The 24,215-nt window shown below is 39.3% G+C and overlaps 1 protein-coding gene across 2 annotated transcripts in view; it reads right to left on the reverse strand.

The window, feature by feature from the left end:
* Positions 1–848: 848 nt before the first annotated feature.
* The window catches only part of GLCE (glucuronic acid epimerase), a 50,565-nt gene continuing 27,198 nt past the window's right edge, over positions 849–24,215 (reverse strand). The window contains exons 2-4 of one of the 2 annotated variants that reach the window (XM_072402564.1): positions 12,124–12,689; positions 10,328–10,570; positions 849–7,609 (exon numbers count right to left, since the gene is read on the reverse strand). In XM_072402564.1, coding sequence (XP_072258665.1) covers positions 6,585–7,609; positions 10,328–10,570; positions 12,124–12,676 — 1,821 coding nt within the window. In that variant the 5' untranslated portion in view covers positions 12,677–12,689 and the 3' untranslated portion in view covers positions 849–6,584. The other variant, XM_072402565.1, reaches the window with a different exon arrangement.

Here is a 24,215-nt window from a genome sequence, read left to right on the forward strand (position 1 = left end):
GCAGTGTTGTCACCCTTCCAGAGACTACAAAGGTGCGTGCTAAAACACATTTGCCTCCATTACCATCAGGAAACCCACCCTGAATGTCATACATGTAGACATTGGATGCAAAGAGGCTGTATGCGATTGACAGTGAGGTTATGCAAAAAAAAAAAAAAAAAAAAAAATAATAATAATAATAATTGTGGGCTTTAGTTTCTCACATTTTTATGCAATCTTTTTGTTCAACCCACCGAAATAAAGCTGAAGGTTTGCAGTTCTGAGTTGTTTCATTTAAAATTAATTAATTGTGGTAATGGACAGAACCGAGAGAGAGAGAGAGTGTGAGTGAGTGTGAGTCTCTTCCTTGTCTCTCTGCAGAAAATATGCTTCTTTTTTGCCAATGTGCAAATTGCTTGCTTTTTTTCCTCTCCCAGATATAATGAAATAATCTTCATCTATGGAGATACATAGCTCCTCATTCAGTGTTTCCATTAATATATATTCTCAATACTTAAAGCATGGGATGGGTTTGTATTTGTTGGTTGCTTAGTGATTAGAAAATTCATAATTTTTAAAATAAGCATGATCATGCGAAACAATTATGTGAATTTACATTGTAGGAGAAAGAAATAAAAAGCCTACTAATATTTTTTCATGTGGATAGAAAGGGGGAGAAAGAAAATAGGAGGGTTTTATTAAAAAGCATAACGCACAAAAATAAGCATATTAGGGTTGTTGCCTACTGCAATCCATGTCAGATTTTTCTAATACTAAAAAATAACAGCAATCAAAGAAAGAAAAAAAAGACTGGTTTGTCTCTGTCATTATTCTTTATAACAGCTATGAGTAAAGAAAACACACAAAAGTTTCTGTTCAGGAGATAAAAATTTATTTTACAATCTTATAAAGCAGCTTACTGAAGCATGATGCTGATCTCTTTCTTTATATAAACATAGCAACAGGTACCTCTTAATTTCTGCAAAAAAATCTATGTATAAAATTATCATGGGCACATTGTGCTTAAAATGCAAAGTCTATACAGCATTCAGTAGGACCACCTCACCACAAGGGATCCGGTAAACAAAGTATTGCATATATATGTGTGTACATGTGCTGTATATATGCACACACGCTCACAAACACCTGGCATATACCCAATATACCCACACGTTAAAAGGTCTGGAATATAAAGAAATAGTATGAACCCTCAAAAATTTTTTATTGGGGGGAAAGGTAATGGTTGAAGGGAAAACATCTGGCCTGCTGAGCCAATCCCATGTCAATAATTAAGACTTTATCTTACCATCTGAAGTTGTAGAGTGGCACTGACCTGCTGATGAGACCTCCCTATTAAGAAGTCCCTAACTTTTTAATCAGCAGACCTTGAAATGCTCCACCCACATTAAGGGAATTGTCCTTAAATCGTCATTGGCTTGGCCTCTCAGGCCCAGAGCCTCAGGGGCCAGTTTGTTCGGCGATTATAGGCGTTAGTTTCTGAAATATTCATGAAACCTTTTGTGCCAGTTGCTAAACAAAAGAAGTTTGCTTTGAACCAATTGAAATTTCAGGACTTACAGAAAGTTTCTAATCACTAAAAACATACAGCAAGCATCACTTGTTTATTAGAGCACCAACATGACAAGATAAATAGGAGGGTTCCAACAGTCACCCCTCAGAAAACACCAAATATATAAACTAAAACATAATAGCAGTCTTCATGTTTTCCAATGTCTTACAGAGTGACAGTCATCTTACACATCACTGAGGGAGCTTAGCTATAGAGGAGAATGCTGCTTTTTTTGTAAAGGGCTCAGCACACATATGACCAATGCGTGTTACTATAAAACAGACGCAGAGCAATGAGAATTGCCTTTATTTAATGTTCTTGGAGCGCAGAATTCAGATTACAGGGCTCCCAAGCCAATATAGGTAAAAGATATACAGCAACTGGATGTGTCCATGGCTGTTTGTTAATGCTAGGCATACACTATTAGATGTATCCTCCAGACTGTAAATGCTCAGTATTTCCCAGATTGAAAATAGTTCAGGAAATGCTAACCAATTTATGACCATGCACCCCCAGATATTATAAATATGGAGATTTAAAAAGAAAATCACTTTAGAGATTGATTGGAAAGCTACCACAATACCTGTTCTTACCTGCCATCCAGATTTTAAATTTTGCTGCCATTCTTTCCCTGGGACGTGCTGGGATTTTATAAACTCCTGCACACCTGTTCATTGGTTACATCATCCTGGCCTAGCCAATAAAAATGGTCAAAGATCATCACCAGGAAGAGAATGGGGAAGGAGATGGTGCCGCCTTGCAAAAGAACAGGTGAGTACAATGGGTTTAGTTTTGTTTTACCAGAGTTTAGTTTAATTTGATGTTTTTATTGAACTGAACATCCAGTAAGAAGGTCACATGGTGTATGCCCAACATTTAGAAAATATGCTTACAGGTACACTTTTCAGGTAACTGTGTATTTTTTGTCCAAAGACTTTGTCCTGGATATTGAATATAGGAAAATAATTTATAGACTTGGTGCCCATTTTAGAATATGATGCAAAGCTCTCCTAGTTATTTTAAATCTTCTCTACAGCTTTGCTCTTTGTATATATGTAACTTGAAGGGAATATCCATATTTAGTAATGTATATATATATGTATATAAAAATAAAAAAACTATCTTAGCTAAGCACGGCCCTTTCCCTGTATGTAAACCTTCATTTTGTCTATGTTAAGTCATGCCTGGCATTACGACCCTGATGAAATAAACACAGTACAAATGTTAAACTACCAGCATTCTTACTGAGGCAGCCTGACAACTTGGCACCTGCACACAGGTTGACCTGGCTACATTCCCTGATCAGCCAGCCTTTATCTGTATTTCAGCATGCTTATGGCTCCCAAAGGACCACTTCAGAGATAAATAACCGCCATTGTGGCAGCAGGTGCAGTACACACTACAGCTATTCATCTCCCGTAAACACACGTAAATGCTGTATATGCAAGTTTCCAAAGCAGTGTGTTCTGCACCAATAGTTTCTTCAGATAATATTTAGGATAGAACTAGGTGTATCTAAAGTGACCCAAACGCAGTCAATATCCCATATACAATGCAGACTGGACACGGAAACAGCCATTCTTTCACCAGTGTGCATGTACCTGGATTGTGTTTGGAGTGATCTCCAATTGTAATACCAGTACAATATACTATAACTGCATACACAAAAATAGGAGGGGTATTTAAAAAATAGAACAGATGGTGGTGTATCCCAAACCAATGACCTGGATAAGGTCACTTTCCTTTGTTTTTATATAAAGGTGTTTTTTTTTTTTGGCTACGACACCTATTCCTTTATCTCTGTTAATTTGAATATGTAGAACCAACTCTATAAAGCATATAAGCCTTTATGTATAAAAATAGCTACTTTTTTTTACTAATAAATATTTACCTTTCTGTATAAGGGTAGGGTAAATTTTAAATTTAAGAATCAAGCTGGTCCCTGACCACTTCCTAATCAGCCATACTGATAGTAATGTAGTTGTTGGTCATTGCACTGTCACTCCAGTCTTGTGTTCATCTATAGGTACGAGACAACATGCTGAAATTACATATCTGCAAGTAAAGCTAACCATAGGGAAAATTTGGGAACATTAGATTATTTTTCTACAAATGTTTAAGGAATTTGAACGACATTGCAGTGTTCTGCATTAAAAAAAAAAAATAAAAAAGATGTTATGCTTATGACAAAGGGAAAAATTGGTCAAAATGATTTTCAAGCATATTGGATTGCATTTTCTGGATACAATCATTTTTTAAAAGTGTTGTTAGCACAAAGGCCAATTACAATCGTAAAGATATGTGCCAATGTTAGAAGCCACATTAATAAACCAGCAGAAAGCAGACTACCACTAAATGTGATTTGTTGTTCATTTAGCAAGGATGTAGAAATCATATTTTTTTTTTCAATTTCTTTTGGTTAAATCTTTCAGGTTTCCGTTTTAGGAAAATTAAATCCTGCATGCTACCAATGCCTAGATCAATATTCATGTCAAATGTGAATTTCGTAAACAAATTACAGTGAATCATAAGACTTTCTATAATACCTTTCATATAATAGATTGATTTTGTCTCTGAGCAGCCTAAAAGTGCCTATAGACACAATAGATGGTGGACACAATTTTGTGGGAAAATCACGGTTTTTAAACGACTGTTACTTGTCTGTCTACAGAGCAGGGACTGACTTCAGGATAATAATGAAATAGCAAATCGGCTGCAAGAATCTATCTCAGAGAGGATATACAGACACATGATCATTCCCTGATCTAACCATGAAGAGCCAAACATTCTATCTACAGCTGTAGTCACCTTAACAAGAGCACATGGTGCTTACCCCAAATCTTTTTAGCTGGTAGCCTCACATTTTCTTTAGCACAATCAGGAAAGTTAGTAGAGGAAAATCAGACTGAAATGTATAGTAAACTCTCAAAACTAATAGGCTGGGACATGGCCTTTAGTTAGAATTTGTATTCCACTGTTTTGCCTAGTTCAGTTCTGTATGTAGGTTTAAAATGTACTCGAGATATATAAGAGAAGAGAGAAGCCTGTTTAAAGAATATACTTTCCCTCCAAAAGATAAAGTTCAATGAGAACAGTAAGGGACCGCAAACATCTTTACAGCTCATGTACATGGGAATCATTCAGAATGGGAATCATTCAGAATGTCCATGTCTTCTTTGGGTCCATTTACTGCAAAGCCAATTAGGCTGGGTGGGCACTACAATGTACAAGCTTTTATACTATGACCAAGCAAAGGGCAATTACTATGTATAACTAACCTACTGACATGAATATTATTTCTGATGTGTGATGTGGATTGCGCACTTTGGCACCGTCCTTCCAAGTTGCATGTACATTACCCTTGTCTTTTGCTTCATCACCGTCCTAGAAAAAATCCTGAGGAATGCAAAGCAGATGAAATCTTGAAAGATGACACTAAACTCTATTTCAGAATCTCCTTATGAGATTTCAGCTGCTCTGTATTCCCCACGGTCTAGGCACCATGGGCAGAGGCAAGTGTAACAATTATGGAACCTTTTTTAGTCTATGTCAGTGTTTTTCAACCAGGTTTCATTGGAACCGAACATATCTTCCAGAGCTTGCTTACAAAAGGTTCTCTGTGCCATGAGCAATTTGTGCCTTTTGGGTCAGTTTAATCAAGGCCAATAATCTTTTTGGATATCTGGTGACATTCTTCTCCATTGCCAGAGATATTTGAAGCATTCCCCTGACTGACCACCATACTAATGGAGTGAGGGGTGGATAATATAAACTGACTCTATAAAGGCAGCTGCAGTCTCTAAATAAAAAGACATATTGATCAATAAAATGCATGATGCTAGTAGTTCACACTGGGCTAACACTACCATCCAAAAAGGCATACAAACATCTGGAAAACAGTAAGTAAACAACAAGGTTGTCTAGTTACCTGTAGTTTAACATCATTGTCACAGTGATTATTAGTGGACTCTTGGGTTGGAAGCAGTGATTGTAAAAGTGTATTACCATAAATTTCTCTAGCCGAAACACATCTGCAATAAATAAACATGATTTGATATATAAATGTATAAAAACTATACGGCCTATTTAATAACTAAGTGTCTTTGGTGAGCGTGTGCTGTATCTCAAATCAAACAATCAAACATCAGCTTTTAAAAGCAAAGCCTTAATACACAACTAAAAGCTGACCTTTGATAAAATGCTTAAAAGATTCTGCACCTCACAGCCCCCTGCACAGAGTTATTAAATAAAACTCTTTGTATTTGTAAAATTAGATCCAAGGTTGTCTACCTCTAACAGAGGTGCATGTGGCACAGTGTTAGAGAATGGTTAGCGCCTTAGGGTGGGATCTTTGGAAACCTGGCAGGGGTATGGTGAAAAGGTCCAGAAATTTACACCAGGACACCATTGTCATAACGTGAGAGGCATTAAAGTGCATTAGACAGGATACCTAGCATTTTGCTAATATTAATTGGCATGTGGAAAGATGGTTCAAACAGAGGGTAAAGGAACACTGCACATTTCTGCCTATAATGTTATTAAAAGATAACTAGTTACCCAATATGATTGTCAACACAATATATGTACACTGGGAATTTGTTTCGCCAACCAAGTCAGTCCTAATAACTGATAATATTAACGATTTCCCCCTAGGGGTTATAGCTTAATGTTTATAATGGATGTTGTTCCCTCTGCTTCTATGAAATCATAAGGACAGAAGGCACCGAAAAAAAATTAAAAAACTTAATCTTCACGTATATCATTTCCCAGACTAATTGGATCTTCCCAAAGTCAAACTAATATTAAATAAAACACCAGTATGTTTAACACACATCATAGAACCATGACTCCCAGCACCCTCTGCTAATTCCTTTGCAAAATGGAATACTGGGAGCTCAAAAGTTTAACAGCAGCTGGGAACTAAAAAGCTACCCTTGCCCCATAAAGGAAGAAAATAGAAGTAAGGGTGCTAAACTTGGACATTTGCCATACTTTTGACAACTTTTGGTTTCTGGCTGGTTTCCCCATTTTCTTTCTAGTTATGTTTGGCCCTGCCCCCTTTCAAATAAGACTTCCAACGGCGGACAAAGTCCCTAAATATTGGCGACCCATCCATACTGGCCAGGAGCTGCAGTTGATTGATATGGGTTGTGTGATAGTCCCAGCGGGCAAGGTTCGGGGCAGTGCCTAGCATGAAGTGCCTTAAATCATAGATGCTTCCTGAACCTGTGTCATAAAGAGGCAACATGGCACGGAGTGACTCCATTCCCCGCTCGTATAGCAGCCGCGCCTCTTTACCTAGCTTTTCTCCGGCTGTCTCCTTAAGATCATAGAGACCAAGTAGAGCATAAATGAAGCCATTCAACACAAAGGAGCTAGGTGTGGTAGGGTATTCCTCATACCAGTCATATTTGTTCATAAATACAGCCTTTACCCCGTGCTTCTCTGATGGCAATTTAAATGGAGCGGTTGCTCTTAGTGCTGAGTCTAGATACACCTGCTCCTTGGTCAACAGGTATGCACGGACCAATGTCGAAATCGCCTGCCCCTGTGCCATGGCGGAGTACCATCCTGGTTCCAGAGCCTTAAAGCCCTCTCCCAGCTTTCTAGTAACCATAATGGGCCATCCACCTTTGGCGTCCTGATTTCTTACCAACCAATCACTGGCAGCAAAGAAAGCGGCTGTGTGGGCAGTGGTGGAGATGGTAACGTTATCCAGGAAGCCGCTTCCCTTTACCACAAGGCGGACAACCTTCTTCGGCATGATTTTAGTTTGACGCACAGCCTTGGTATTGGACAGTCCCACTCCCTTCTTCAAGTCAGTCAATAAATCACGGGTCAGCGTGCTCCAGGTTGTCCGAGGGCCCACCCCATAATAAACATCATGGTTATGGAAGGCAATGAGCTGGGAATTGGTCACATAATGTATGGTGAACAGCTGGTTCTTTTCGGTGGTCTCCAGCACCACAGAAATGCTGCCGTTAGTCAAGAACTTCAAGTCGAGAGACAGAATGAAGTCTCTGGTGTTACTCAATGTTAATGAAGCGCCTTCTGAATTTTCTGGCAAAGAAAGCAAAAAAAAAAAAAAGGAGTAAAGACATATAAGGCAACCAATTTAAATACATGAAATTGATACTTCATTATTATGTGGTGGTAAGAAAACAAACAATCTTATAATCACAAGTAGGCTAAAAATACTTAAAGCATCCTAAGGTTATGTACAGACTGAAAGTGAAATACAAGGAACTGCAGTCACCGCAGAGATCACAGATCTCCATGGTGACTGAAGATATTTGTATTCAACTAGAACAGATATTGTACGCAGCAATTAAACACAGGTATATTTCAAGAAAGCAGTAACTACACAGTGATATTAAAATTTACATTGTTCATCATAAAAATTGTCTGGATTCAATGGCTATGAATGGTGAAAACAAACTGAAGTAGTACAAAAATAATTTGCTGGGTAGCTTTCCTCTTATATCTATAAGTTGCAATCATGTGCACAGCAGGACTTGGACTAAGAAAGGCAGCAACAAGAGCCCATTAGCTTTTATTGCACTGTACAGGGCTGTCAGTCTAAGGCTACGTACACACGTTAGATTTTTGTCTTTGGAAAGGATCTTTCACCATCCTTTCCAATGACAAAAACTGAAAGATGAATAACGAGCACTGTACATACAGCCCTGTTCTGCTCTATGTAGGGGGGAGAAGGGCGAGTGGCACCCCACTGCGCTCTTTCCCCTTCACGGTCCCTATTACGGTCCCTCGTCCATCGTGGATCCGCCATGAACTACATCAGACGAGTGCTATACACACCTCAGATTCCCGTCTGAGGCAATAATTGGACGCAAATCATCTGATGTGTGTACGTAGCCTAACACTAGGTGTTTGCTGATGGGATGAAAGGAATGATAAAAAAAAAAAAATATGGCGATACTGTTCAAATCGTCAGTTGGGTAACAAAGGGTAGGTGAGCAAACAGTTTGTTAGGAAGGGATAGGTAAACATGAAAAAACTCTCAGGATTTTTATTTTCTTAAATAGAACACAAAATCTTAAATCACATCCAGTTACATTTCTCATTACTACAATTTATTGAGCGTTAAAAATAATGATGCAACATTTCACTCCATCCATCTCTACTTCTCTAACAAGCTTTTAAGGTACTGAGACCCCACTAATCAATACCCATTAGGATTAACGAGTCAATCACTTCTGGAGACAATGAAGTCACTTTTGTTATCACCTTCTGATGAGCCCCCAAGAGGTTTTCATGGAGGGCAGCCCTTTTTCTCTGCTAATTAATGCAAGGTAGACACATCTCACAGTTAACAAATCTCCGGGGTTACTAGCCAATCAGAGCAAAGCACACAGCTCTGCCTTTGGGCAGGAAACAGGCAAAATGTCAATGTATATGGAGGAATCTGAAGGGGAAAAAAAAAAACACAGTTCAGCCCTGTGCTAAATATATGATACACCGTTGCCTTTATTGTCATTTTCACTGCACTGAAAGAAGCTGGCCTAAGGCTTGGAGAAGTGGCATATTGCAAATGTGGTTTACCTGGGTCATCAAGTCACCAAAAAAAAAACTGGCTCACAGACCACATTTTTAAACTGTTATCTGTTTTTAGGTAGGGGTATACAAATCAAAGAAGGAAAGTAGCTAAATATGGAGGAAAGCCTTTATTAAAAGGCATCTATTTGTAGCCAGTCACATTCATCTGGACTTGGTCTTGTTTCACAAGTGCTTCATCATAGCTGGTGAATCGCCTCTCAAGTTCTGTGAAGCTTCTCGTATATATCCACTAGTAATTTTACACATTCAGCTGGACTTGTTTCTGTAATAGTGAAGTAATTTGCAACTTTCCAAGTTGTTTTATCCACCATGATCACTGCTGAAGCAACTTTGAAAGCTGTGAAACGTCTTCAACATTACACGAACAAGTTGAGTTAAATGTGAGGAACTACTACTAGATATACAATGACCTTAATACATTAGAACCCTTTTAGATTTCAAAAGGTAGAACAGCAGCTCTACTGTAAAGCGGCTGATAAACTACACATAAAAGGTAGAAAAAATAGAAGCAAAATAGCAGAAGCAACTTTATCATCATACAAAATAACTTGGTGGTCTATTTTCTGGAGGCTATCAAGCATTTGAACCATTCATTTACAACAATGTATGTGAATTGTCCCCACCACGCAGGGCCTCAAAACAGCACATTTTTTTCTCCCCAACGCCAAGATTATGGTCAGACTGGCAGTGAGGTAGTGGGGTGGTTATGGGTTGCAGACATCCCTGAAACACATCCTCGTACGAGATGCCACACATAGTGTTTCTCCTGTACCCACCCACTGAGAATAAATGTGGGTGGCAGTGAGCGACTTAGGACCACTGGTCCTTAGGCCCACTGTAAAATGTTCAAACGCTGGTTCTTTAAGAACAAAAACAGCAGTGTGGTTGGCAGAGTCATTGGTAAGGTGCCATACAGAGCTGCACAGAATGCTTGTTCCTGTTGCCAGTCTAAACTTGAGATAGAATCAATAAGAAATCAAGAGAACTTCTGTGCTAAAAAATTTCATCAGACAATTTGTCTCGCTTGTTCTGCCTTCAAAACCAACCTATGCCTATGGTCACCTAGCATCAGATTCAAGTGAATACAGGAGCATGGGAGTTTTCCCCCACTTTTTATTCACATACAGATAACAAAAAACAATAAAAGGTTACAGTATTGGCCTAGTTTATCAACATCAACACTTTGCAAATCACACTCACCTGGAACAACAAAATGCCTGACATGACTTCCTTTTGTCTTGTCATAGACGGTGGTCACAGAAGCTCCCTTAGGCACAGACCATGTACCAAGCACACCTTCGATTTTCTCATCTGCCTTCTCATACACTTCCACATGGGGTGGCTTCTCTGTCAAGTTCTTGCTGTAGTGACTTAGCCCATACTGGGCAATTTGGATTGGGTAGAAATATCCTTGTGGACCCCACTGAGTAGACAAGGGAACACCTAAGAAATGACACAAAATATAGCATATGCATAAATATCAATGCCATATAACGCACAGCAACTTGAGAGGCAGAAGTTGACAGGGTGATAAATACTGGAAGAGTTCATTCCCTATTGTTACCATTTTATTGATTCTGGTAAAAAGATATCAAGAACGAGCACGATCTGATCCAACAAGAGTAACAGAGTGGTCAAAGTTTATAAAATTGATCTTGAAGACATGCTTGTGTGGTGTATGTAAAGCTGCGATAAAGTTGGCCTTACAGTCTACTTTTTTATGAAAAGAAATGAGGGGGGCTTTTAAGTGCTATTTCTGGGGTCTGTTTATGAATCTTCTGTACATATCTCAACGGCTTATGGTTTTTGGAGGCAAGAAAGAGAACCAAAATGGGTCATCCCTAAAGGAATATTTGAGATATTCTTCTGAATCCTCTGCCCCCATTTTTGTTTCTTTATATAGCTATTATTACGCAGTATTTACACAGCGCTGTAATATTCATATCACTAGCTGTCCCTCAAAGAGGCTCACAATCTAATGTCTCTACCTCAGTCTTATGTCTTTAATACAGTCTAAGGTCAATCTTTGGGGGAAGCCAATTAACCTAACTGCATGTTTTTGAAATGTGGGAGGAAACCTACACAAACATGAGGAGAACATGCAAACTCCATGCAGATAATGTCCTGGCCAAGATTTGAACCTGGGACATAGCGCTGCAAAGGCTATGGCACTTACCCCTGAGCCACCGTGCTAGCTAGCCAAAATTATTTCACAATCATACAGACTAGACAAAAAACTTGATAGTATAACCTGTTACAAATGTAAACATTGGAATGGAACTACCCCCTTAAAGCCTGGTCTATGGATTAATCATCCCTAAAATGATAAAAGGGAAGAATGCCAAAGGCTCTGCAAAATTCCCCACCTGTATCCATAAAGTCTAAAACTAGTCTATACTATGAACTGTTCTATTTTACCTCCTAAATCTTAACTCTTCTAGCCCTGTATACCCTAGGTACTTTTTCACATCCATCCACTTCCACCACTAAATTTGGCAATTCATTTTATGGCACTTCACTCTAGTTGATGCATTCCTAATCCCCCCATTGCCAACCTGAATGTCTTGTTTCTCTGGACCCCTTTTTACCTCCTAAGCAGAATGGAAGAATTTTTTAATGTACTTGAACCCAATTTATATATAATTTTAAATAAATATATTTTGAAAAATGCTCATAGGGCATGAACAACTAAAAATTATGGAATACACATCTCAAAGACAGCAAATTCATCAACTGACAACTATCTACTAAAGCCAAAATATTCTCCTAGGTTTGTCTAGCACTGTATAATTTTGTTAAATATTTTTGGCTCAAAGTGTCAGCAACAACAGGCATTTGGGCTCCATATTTTAGAATGCAACAGCAGTGTGACCTATTATGTAGACCAGGCCTGATGACCCAGGCAAAATGAGAAGGAATGGTGAATTTGAAAAGAATAATGCACTTTATATCCAAAACAATTTCACCCCATACAAGTATTTAGAGTATCAACTTACCTTCCACACCACTGATGCATTTCACTCGATCTCGAACTTCAACGTTATAGCCCTCGAATGACATGAAGACCCCATCAGGGTGGTATGGGCCTCGTTGTGCATAAACTTTGGAGTAGCTGTGGGAAAACTCAAATCTTTCAAATCCATCATACTGGGCAATCTTTCCATATACCTCAAAATACTTCTCCATCCATGAGAAGGGCATGTACACCTCATTGCCCTCTCTTCGACATCTAATGGTTTGATCTTCATTAATTACACAGTCTATTTCCTCATACTTGGGTCCTGTGCCTTTACTGCCCACCAGAGGTGGTGCCTTTTGCTGTTCCTGGGGAGAAGCCTCCTCAGATCTGGGCAGGCCATTGGCAGCATTGCTTTCTGAAGCTGCTGCTCGCTTCTCTAGACTGTCAGCTCTCAGGCCTAAATGTTGCCCCCATGGCAAGTTAGACTGATGGTCATTGCATTTGTTCCACAGTAGGACAGTCACTAACGTGAACAGAGAGCAAATAAAGATGAGTGTCTTGTAGTTGACACGAGCTGCCAAGCAACGCATGTTCACACCATACCTAGGAGAAACAACAAAGGGAAAATTAGTAATCGTCGTACAAGTAAAATGTATGATGCTTAAAGAACTCTAAAAGACATTTCAGACCCGCTGTTCACTGAAGTATTCTGCCAAGGACTCAACTGCAGTTCCAACTTATGGTTGGGTAGAGCATGGTTCCAAAAAAGCAGCAAGTTGCTTTTGACCCCGTAGAAGAACCACATTAAACAGCATTTCCCTGTGGTGCGGTTTGCTGCTCCTGGAAGCAATGCAGCAGTTTGCTATGTGTCCAAGAGTGGACAACTGTGCTGTTGTAAAAATGGAGTTATGGAAGGGCCCTAACTATATGAGCATAACAATTTGAAACCCTTATTATAGCTTTGTATCAGCCTAATAATAAAGAGAATACGCACAAAGTATAGTTTATACATTTTTGGGGAAATTCCCTGTTAGTGCATTGACTCAGTAGCACAGAGGTTGCTCTCCATATATTTACATTTACTCAAACCAGACACACCTTGAAGTTCTGCTTATATTTTCCTTTATGTTCCTTTATAACCCCCCCCCTTGCAGGCATTTGGGACTTTTTACACTTCAGCATGTGGGCAAATATTCATTTGTTAGGGATGATTTGTTTATACAATATATGTATTAAAATCAGTATTTTCCCCAGAAAAATGTTTAAGCCGTGGTGGCCCCTGTATTGTAGCCCAAATCATCAGTAACCACCCAAAAACAGCTGGGAAATGAAAAGTACCAGGTGGTGTGCCCAGCTAAAAGGGGCTGGGGAGAACAGAAAGTTCTGTATTATTTTAGACCTATTTCAGAACAGCCATGCTTTGTATTCTCTGCTTGAAAACCAATGTACCTGCTGTCTGTTCACAATCTTGTATTGAATGTACTTAGAGCTGTGCACACTTGCACATATGGTGTTATGGTTTCTAAAAAGAGGGACTAAAATCCCACTCATTTATTGCCAGGGATATCTGGCAACCCCGGCTTCCCTTGCAGCTGTTAGGATTGGATAAAATCCCGTGCGGAGTTACTCCATCCCAGCCTGGCCAATCAAGATGGCGGAGGATAAGAATATGGAAGTAAAGAAGGGAGAAAATGTCAGTGTCACAATAGAAAAGGGACAGGTGAATATTGACTAGGTTCAGTTCCACTTCACAGCAAATCTAAGTGGTTAACCATATTACCTTGTATCATACATATCATGAAATGGTCTGTGACACCAATTTTTTTTTGCTTTTTAAGCATCGAAAGCCTAAGAAGGGAGACATTTTTGAAGTCCAACAAATCTGCCAGCAAAAATCTTCTTTTACTGGAGGGTCTGGAGAGGACAATCCCCAGTTAGCAATTCCTGTCCAGTTGGGCAGTAGAAATGGACCATAACACCTTCAAAATATTGTGCCAATGGTACAGCCAGCAGCTGTCCCCAGTCATCCAGTTACTTGGAGCCATAAAGGAGCATCTGTCAATCAGCGGTGGACACGTTTTCAGCAAGCCACAAACCTTAAATGTAATTTCCCTTCTATTGAGCAGTTTTGCCAAGTTTTAGATTTTAAAATGATGCATGGGAATCATTTATATAACATAAATAGAAGGAAAATTAAACCATTCCAACAAAGCACAGCAAGCTAAAAGGTTGTGCACATAAATCCATACAATGATAAAGTTAAGCCAATAGATTCCGTAACAGCTGACTAAATGCTCCATGTCAGCAGCAGGATTTCTGGACAGAGGCGATAAGACAGAGAGAGACGCGTCTATTAAATCAGTCTCTCACTGGGTTGTCATCACAAAACTATCTCCAATACACAGCATCATCCATCCAAATCAGGAAAAACGCACCTGTTCACATAGCACTCGCTAAGCTCCTACGGGTTTATGTATAAAGCATACATCCATAAGCACTGCATCTTCTCCACATACACACAATACCGTACACTAATATAGTCTATACAGCCGGCTCCATCACACCATATACACACTATTTATTCACAATATTGCATCCACACATACCACAAATTCCTCCAGCTCTATGATAGTGTATATAGATCTAGGCATAAAAGGACCAATGTTTCTCCTGAGCATTGCAGAGGTATAAAATTTTCTTTAGAGTCTAACAGTATATCAGAAAACTCTTTTCTTGTTTGTTCCCGAGTCTCAATTATTATGCAGTTTTGGAATGCTTACTCTGCACAATTTTAGGGAAGTTGCTGGAATGATATAAAACAACAATTAATGCACATCTTTAGTTCTTAAAGGCACCCTACCCTCTTTCCATAATTGCATCTATTTGTTTTTCTTTTTTGTTTGTTTGTTTTCATTCCACCCATATACAGTATTTGTTAAATCCTATCTTCTGGCCAGGGGTCCTTTTTGTCTTTTGTTCCAGCTTAGTGTTTGAAATTGCAGATATTGTACTGTGAGCCCAAGCTGACATGATTATGGACCCTTAGGGGTGTGTCCATAGGCTCAGAGGGGGTGGGTTAAATGATACAGACCAATAGTAAAGCAAAGTTTCTGTACAGAACAATGCTGTAGATAAGGCAAATATTACAGCAAGATCTACAATTTTGAAACATTCTGGCCATTTTATTTTTAAAATAATGTATAAATTAGGGGAGATATTAGGCATTCTACAGTTTTTTGTGAATATTGCTGAGCTGAACAATACCCTTTGAGTACTTTTACTTCCAGGGGATTTTAGTGGTAAGAGGTCACTATACCGTTTGTGCTGAAGTCAATACCAACCCAAGAAACGGAATATCATTTCTCCTGATGCACTCACTCTCCAAAATGTAAAATATATGAAGAATAAAACATTTAGAAAAAAACTCTAAATATATACCACAAATCATACTTTGAATGGACCATGGACTTCTAAACAGATTCTCCAAAGATAGAATTCCCAGTTACTAGACGTACACATAATCACTACAAATAGTTCAGTCCCTGAAGCAAAGCCTCTAGTTTTTTTTTCAAGTAAAATGTTATGCATCTTCAATTGAAATACGAATTTTGGCCAGCCCAATCCTATAATATTATTTTAATATTTCTTCTTTAGATTCATGTTTATTTACAGCTAAACTTTAGGGGGCAGCACGGTGGCTCAGTGGTTAGCCTTTGCAGTACCGAGTTCCAGGTTTGAATCTAAGCCAGGACACTATCTGCATGGAGTTTGCCTGTTCTCCTCCCACATTCTGGAAACATGCAATTAGGTTAATTAACTCCGCCCCTCCCCCCGAGCTAGTGACATGACTATGGACTTTGTACAGCACTGTAATATGTAATTTGCAATATGTCAGTGCTAAATACAAACTGTATAATATTAAAATATTAATAATAATGAAAATAATAATAACGCTGGCAAATCCCATTGCTTAATGTAAAACATTCTGAATCTTGTGACCAGAAATTCAGTAGCAAATTTGGTAAAACAATAGCCTTGGCCTTGCCCTTCCATTTTTCCATGACCGACGTCCACTGCTCTCATTGTGCAGTGTGACTGGTTGCTTAATACCCCATGGTGGTCCACAGTGCTGCCATGATGATGTCCCATAGAGAGAAGGGATCCTTTCTGTGACTCCCCCTAGGTCTTTTACCACCCACCACTAGTCTGGCATCATGATGGTGGTATACCTCATCATGAATACAGTCCCAAAGGATTGAGGGACATGCAAATCTATGTGGAGTCTCCAAGATTCGGGGATCCAAAAGTGCATTTCACAGATCCCTCTTCCCTGTGGCTGGAAATGCCAGATGTTCAGAAGATAAATTAATGAAGTCATGACAAATTTTGGTTCTGCATTGACTAATGTTAAAAGTTTGGGGGCGGTTAATGGGAGAGGGAACATTGTCATTCTAGCATTTAGCTTAAAATAAACTTAGCTTCAAATCCAAAAAAATGAAAATGTTTAAAGCCATAAAACATTTCACATTTATTGAAGTCTAGCATCCCTCATAAGAGTGCAGAGCTGGTTATTTAATGCAGAGATGGACAAAGAATCTAGTAAACAGCATGTTAATTATAGCAGGCTGTAGGATCCTTTTTTAGGATAAAAATAAGTATCCACTGACTGCAGTTTTTAATTTAGGTGCATTGGCTTGGAAAAAAAATGTCCATATACAAGTTCCTTTATTCCTGTGCTGCATTTGTTTTTTTCCAACACAGCCTTTTGCATGAAACAATAAATCCTACTTAGCCCTGCAAGGCAGCTTTACATTGATTAGACTACCTACCTGTTAAGACAGGGCATCACTAGTACCCCGAGACCCATTTACCCCCAAAACATCCCATCAATAGACCATCCCTGCATCCGAAACACCCAAATCTACCACCTACTCACCAGCACACAACACCTCCTCTCTGTTACCAAAGCACAGCCAGGACTTTAGGACAAGCCGCATTTGCTATAAATCTTGAGCCCACACACAGTGCTGGCTGGCACTTTTTTCTGTGAATTCCTAAACCCAGAGTGGGAGAGTGAGCAACGTTCCACTGTGAATTGTGAATACAAATGCAAACTAATTGGTCTCAACCCTAATTGAATTCAGATCAGTGCGCAGCCTACTGACGGCAGAGAGCTCTGTAACTGACAACTTGCAGCCCACATCGAGAGGCTCAAGGACATGTGTGTACAATGACGAGTCGCAGCCAACATATTACGCAGCGCTGTACAAAGTCTACAGGCTAAACAAAATAGATGGTCTTAAAGAAGTTCTATTAAAAACATTTACATACTTATTCAGACAAGATCCCTGAAGAAACGTTCCAATTTCCATTTCAATATGCGTTTGTCTAGGACGTCATTGGTAGTCATACATCAGCAACAATACATCTGAGATGGAACCATTCTGGATGTTTCCATCTAGAGATATTTTGTTTTTCATACACAATACACGCGGGTTTACCAAGACTTGACGCGCACCTAATAACAATGAAGACAGGTTTTATGTAGATTTTTTTTTTTAGAGAGAGAGAATGAAATCAGAGTCTGGAATGATCACGTGTCTACGACCAGCCATAGAATGAAAAGGCTGAAGTGGAACAAAACATTTTTAAAAAATTGCAGTCAGGCAGGGCTTTATAGCAGCAATGGACAGGCATTGTCCCTTCTGCAATAAGTATTTCTACCTGGCTGATCTCTTCTTTCAAATTTGCCAGGATGACCATGAGCAACTCTGTGTGCGCTGCAGAGATACCTGGCACATCCTAACTTCCCTTGCGGTTGCCCAGACTAAATAAGTGGTAGTTAAGTCATCCCAGCCCAGCTATCTTCATTGGATCAGAACGAGGAAAGTAAGAAGAAAGACGATGGTGGCACATGTGGAACTGGGACGGATGAGTATTAACTGGGTTTAGTTCAGAGTTCTATAACTTCATACATATTTACCTCTCTTATGACTACTTACAAAATATATAAAGTCACAGCCCTTGCTGCAAGAATGAACTTGGTGCAACAAGCACTAAACTGTATATTATAAGGAATTAACGTTACAAAATTTGTCTATGCAATTGTCTGTATAGAGGCTGCTGGTGGCTTTCACCATTTCTGGCTGAACAATAGAAGACAACAGAGCACGGCTGAGTTTCCTGCCAAAACTACACATCCCATGATTCCCCGTGATGTGTATCATGGATATGAGGTTTATGCTTGTAGTCTCAGCTATTCACAGCACAATAGGTTGGCTGCAAATGAAGACATTCTAAATGGAGCATTAACTGTAGCCACAGGCATTAAAGATAGAAGATATTTATAGGGCCTAATTGATCAAATTTTTGGAACAACAGGACGATTGATTGGTACGGATCATTAGTGGGCACCGGAGCCGCCAGCGACAGCCAAGTCTGCAAGCTAAAAGCAAGCACAATGCACACTGCTAGCTGTCTAACAGATTAATGTTTCATCAGCACTCATACATGGCAATGGTAATCAATACATTTCAAAAGATTGGTGGTCAATAAAGTTAAATTATATGTAACAACTACAAATCCGTGCACTGTGAAGTACACTATAGTTATCTTTTAAATACAAGAATATGTTATTCATTACAACCCCTTAGCCATGTAGATCTTTACTCAAACCAAAAGCTTATCAACATGTATGAACTTGTACATAAAAGCTGCAATACTTTCCTGGGGTATCTTTACTTTTCTTGGCGATCAAGACTTAATAGGAGCGCAGAGCCTCCCGCGATACTTACGTCACGCATCCTGGGAGGCTCTGGCTGCTCCTTCTGCGCATGCCTGAAGTTCCGGGCATGTACAGAAGGGGCATTTTTCTTCCTAAGGAAAAAAGATGCCGACCTTGCGCACGTGCAAGTTTTTTTACGCTCCATAGCGGCTACATCACCTAATCTCGCACCTGTGCAGTACGAGAACGGGCGACGAAGAAAGAAGACCAAAGAAAGAGACGGAAGCGAAGAGCGAAGATGGTGGTGCCCGGCGCTTTCTGTGCGCCAGCACAAGGAGGAATTCCAGGACGACGGGGGACCGGATTGTGGGAAAGATCAGCACCCATCAAGGGACCTGCAGGGATTAAAGAAAAGTGTAATTTTGACTTTTTAATGTTATTAGTTCCGCTTTAAGTGGTCCTTACTGGTAGGTTTGATGATCTCTATTTATGTGAAGGATAGCAAAATACAATCAACATGCAGATCAGCATTGTATACAGAAAAGCTAAAATAAGTTATTTCCTATCCTATCATCAGCCCCTGCAAGACATATGTTAGATATTTTTTTTTCACAGGTCCTTTTAAATAAGTTACTTGAAATATACATAAAAAAAACGTGTTTTGCTGGATTTAAACTTTCCCAGAAATACTGGTGAGACGGCACTTACCAATCAGAATCTTTGCACATTGTAAACTCTGCGTGCTCAGTCTTCCAGAGCTGGTGCGATACACTGACGAGGAACACCAGAATATTTAGACGTGTGTTGGCGTATTACAGACTACATGTACAACAACACAGTCTGTTACCAGCTGGTATCATCATTTTCCCCATATGGGCAGATCATAAGAGCAGGCTCATTATTTCGTCTGAAATCCAACACCGCGTTAGTGGGCACAGAGGGCACCTGTCAGCTGCCAGGGCAAGCCAGCAAGGAATCACTTATTGCCATTAGTGAATTCTCCTTTCCATCTGCTGCTAGATTTATGGGAAGATGATTTTCATCTGTGCTTTATTTCATTAACTTACTAAGAAATAAAAACGACAAGCCAAAATGCATCAAACAGCATCAGTATTTTGCAAACAAGTGGAAGTCTCTTATAATGTTGTCCAATTTCAAGAACATGGAAGAGACGGAAGGGAAGTGGTACAGAGAGCAGGCAGTATGCTGTGGTCCAGTTGCATCCATTTCAGATTTCATTTGAAGTAGCCCAATGCCAGGCTAACATAATACTAATGTGCAACATGGTTCATCTTTGCTACACAGCAATAATTTAGATGATGCAAGACTATGAAATCGCTGACTGTTTATTGAAAAGTGGCATTCTAATAACATGTTTACTGTACACATGCTCTAGGGAGGACATGTGCAAACAATGTGGACTTTTTGGCTATAAGACAGAGAGATCTGCTGGAACAAAAACTGCACAAACAAAGGCCGGAGGAAAATGAAGAAAAGCAGAGGAAGGGAAAAACTGGTTTCCCCTCTATGACCTGTATTTGCTTTTGTTTTCTAAACAGCATGATGCAAATGGGAGCCAAAATCACTGGCGGAAACAAGTTACAGATTCCAATGTGTGGCACGACCCCCCCCCCCATGTCTTTTTTTAATCAGCCATTTTGGGCCTGATGTGTCTGAATTTAAAGGATTTTATTCTAACACCTTCAAGTGAAAAGAACATTACTATTTGAAGATTCTTGGAGATGGTATGGTATTTACCATTTACACCTTAAATAAGAGGCCCAATTTGCTGAAGTCTCTTGTTCACACTATTGCATTTACCATACAGTGATTTTTGTTTTGTTCACAGCTACCCAAAGGCACAGGGAAATTGTTTTTCATTCTAACTAGTGAAGTGTTTCACATTAGTGGATTATATTAAAGATCAGTGCAGTGTGTTGCTTAAAAATCCTACTTGCATCTTCTGTGAGTTGCATTATGGTCACTAGTAACTAAACGGAGACCAACACTGCAGTTTATGTTTTAATTGGTAGAAAAAAGAAAAAAAAAAAGGTTGCATGTAAAATGCAGGCAAACCTGAACATTTACTGACTTAATGATGCAAATGGGCTTTTTAATGTGAACGAGCCCTTGGCTTTGCCATTGCAGGACAAGACAGGCAGAGGTTTGCTTTAGGAATGAGCCATGACATGTAGACATGGAGGCAAACATTCGAACTGGTCAAGATAACTAAAAAGAAACCCTTATCTTGATAAATGAGAACCTGTCATCTACACAGAGCCAGCACAAAACACCAAATATAATCTCTTTATAAACTGCACTGCAAGTGAATGCATTTACATGTATGTAGAGTTTTGTTCCCCTCTAGAAAACTCCTCCACCATCACCTTATTATCTCTAGATATTTGATTGCAGCCTTTATGCCATTATTTGTGGTCTAAGTGTAGCCAGTGTAACTGGCATTGCTCAGGTGACAGAAATACATGGATCTGCTACAGAACACCAAGGGGAATTCTAAGTACTCCCTTCTCCTTATGTGGTGTTTCTTATTCATTTGGCAGGATACTTGTTACTAATATACAAATGTGATAATGACAAGACGTGCAAAGAGCTACATCTACGCTGCATCAGGCATTTGATAAGCCAATTGGTCCCAGTGCAAAATAGGAAGTCTCCAATGGAAGCTTCCAATACCTGATTTCTGTACTGTAAAGTCTTTTTTAGTTTAAGATTACCTATTTAGCTTCAATTCAAGTAACCTCCTTGGCTAAAATATTTTGTGTGGCCCCAGAGTCATGGAATGGTCTCTACACAGTTAGGTCCACGCCCATATCCTTCTACCAGGTCCATAACGAATATAAATGATCAATAGACATTGGAAGGGTCAGGAGCAGACACAGGAACTGATTGAGATATAATAATGGAGCACCGTCATAATCTAGAAATGGAAGAGCATTTGCCAGGAAATGCCATGCTCCAAATCAAAATATCTATGAACAGTTTTTCCAGGGAGACTAATTGGGTCTGATTCATTAAAGCTCTCAATAAATGGAGGGAGAACCTTAATGATCCAGCAAACGTGGAATGGATCTGGTCCAGGACTGAACACATTTGTCAACTAATAGCAAATTATTTTTAAGAAATTTATTTGAGGTTTCCTGGATCAGCCAAGTTCTTCAACAATAGTCTACCTTTTTTCAGCGTTGGAGAGCTATAATAAATCAGGCCCATTGTCTCTATCATTGAAATTCTATCATTAGTACAGTTGTACCCTAAAGTCGATTAGTAATCAGCAGTGCCAAACGACTAGTTGTTAATGACCGCTATTGCTTACTACTGGGTCCCAGCTATCATTCTTCCCCTTAAAAAAAAAAAAACAGCACCGTCTGTACCGCACTTATAGGGGTTACTGTGGGACTCATTTAACGGATTTTCTGAGCTTTAGTATTGGCCTCCTATACTTTAGGAAGATCTATAGCTTAATGCTAAACTGAAATTGGAAATTGTGCCTATTATTCTTGTCTCTGCTAGTGACTAATTAAATAATATCTATCTATCTATCTCTATCTATATCTCTATCTCTATCTATCTATATCTCTATCTCTATCTATCTATATCTCTATCTCTATCTATCTATATCTCTATCTCTATCTATCTATATCTCTATCTATCTATCTATCTATCTATATCTCTATCTATCTATATATCTCTCTATATCTATATATCTCTCTATCTCTCTATCTATCTATCTATAAATAAATGGGGCATTCAAACCCCAACTTTTCAAACTTGCCTACCTATCTTCTTCTGTCTCCTAAACCCTCACAACTTCCCACCACTCCATATCACCCCTTTTATGGTGTGATACTTCCCCCACCTTCTGGATTGTAAGCTCTTTGGGGCAGGGTGCTCTCCTCCTTTGTCACGGTCTGTATATGTTATTTGTAACCCCTAATGAATGTGCCATGCTGCCTAATATGTTGGCGCTGTGTAAATTCTGTTTAATAATAAAATAATGAATTGTTTAAACTAGGTGAGCATAGTAAAAACAAAACAAACATAAAACAAAACTATACAGTTACTCAATGATCATTTAGCTTGCAGGTCCAAACAGACCAGATGAGTGTGTAAATATAAAGCCTTTCCCTGTAGAATCCATCCATACATTTCCTTCCCGCCAGCATCATAAATAATATTCTGAGTTAAATGCAAAATAATCACTCTGCAGACAAATTTACACCCTGCTGTTAATCTAATGAGTATCTATCAGAAAATCACAGCTAAAAGTTACAAGCTTTGTGCATCCAGCCATTAATCTCCCACAGAACAACATTAGTGCTGTGAAGGAGGAGAAAGACTCTTTAAATCACTTGCTGAAATAGGTCCTATTGATCTTCAGTAAAGTAAGCCTATTGACATAGCCGTTCGGCAAGCCTGTGAAATTCCAGAAGAATGATTTAAATTGCATTGTCTCTGTCTGGAACCGAGCGACACACAGCCAGAACATGGCGCGGCTCTAGAACACTCAGGGAGACGAAGCTGTTCAATAATAACAAACAGAGCAGGCACTCTATCGACTGCATTGCAAGAAACTTAACCAATCCTCATCTGGTGGAAAAGTATAGACACCAGGTCACAGAGAGACCACAATTAAAGGAGAACTCCATTCAGGACAAAAAGAATCCATAGAATGTTAGGTTTCATGTAATTGCATTGCTTTTCTGACTGTAACCTAAAGAACTACCTGCAAATAATAAGTCACAAATCTCTTGCAGCAGGTCAAAGGAACTCAATGGAAGCAAGTGAGGGCTTAAGGAGAGATTCCTCATCAAAGCATGTTGTGGAAGAAAGGTAGATAAATTAGGATCATTATACACACAAATAAATGTACAGTAATCTCCCCAGCCCCTTTTACCCAGGTGCATCACCAGGCACTTTTTAGGTGCTTACTGAAGAGTTGGGTCACAATACTGACGGACAACCGGCTACCTATTTCTTCCCACCTGGGTTATATATATTAGTGTTCAACCCAGAATTTTTTTTTTTAACCAGGGTGGGAACAAATTGTAGGCGGGTGTCAGTCCCTTTATGTATATCTGCAAAGAAGGTGGTTACTCAAAATTGCCGGGTGGTGCGCCCTGCTAAGAGGGGCTGGGTGGTGTGTGTGTGTGTGTGTGTGTGTGTGTGTGTGTGCGCGCAATTAATACAAATCAGAAGTATCATACAACAAACTACAGTAACAAAATCAAAGTTTGTGCCAGATCACAGGGGATTCCAGAACAAAACAATTTAAAAGTTAAAACAAATTAATTCTGATCTGCTTGGTACAGTTGGTACAGGGGTTTATCATGTCTACTGCACTTAAAATAAAATACCTGGGAACACGTGCAGAGTTCCTACAAGTG

This window comes from Pyxicephalus adspersus, chromosome 2 (assembly GCF_032062135.1).
Source record: "Pyxicephalus adspersus chromosome 2, UCB_Pads_2.0, whole genome shotgun sequence".
In the NCBI taxonomy this organism is placed as follows: domain Eukaryota; kingdom Metazoa; phylum Chordata; class Amphibia; order Anura; family Pyxicephalidae; genus Pyxicephalus; species Pyxicephalus adspersus.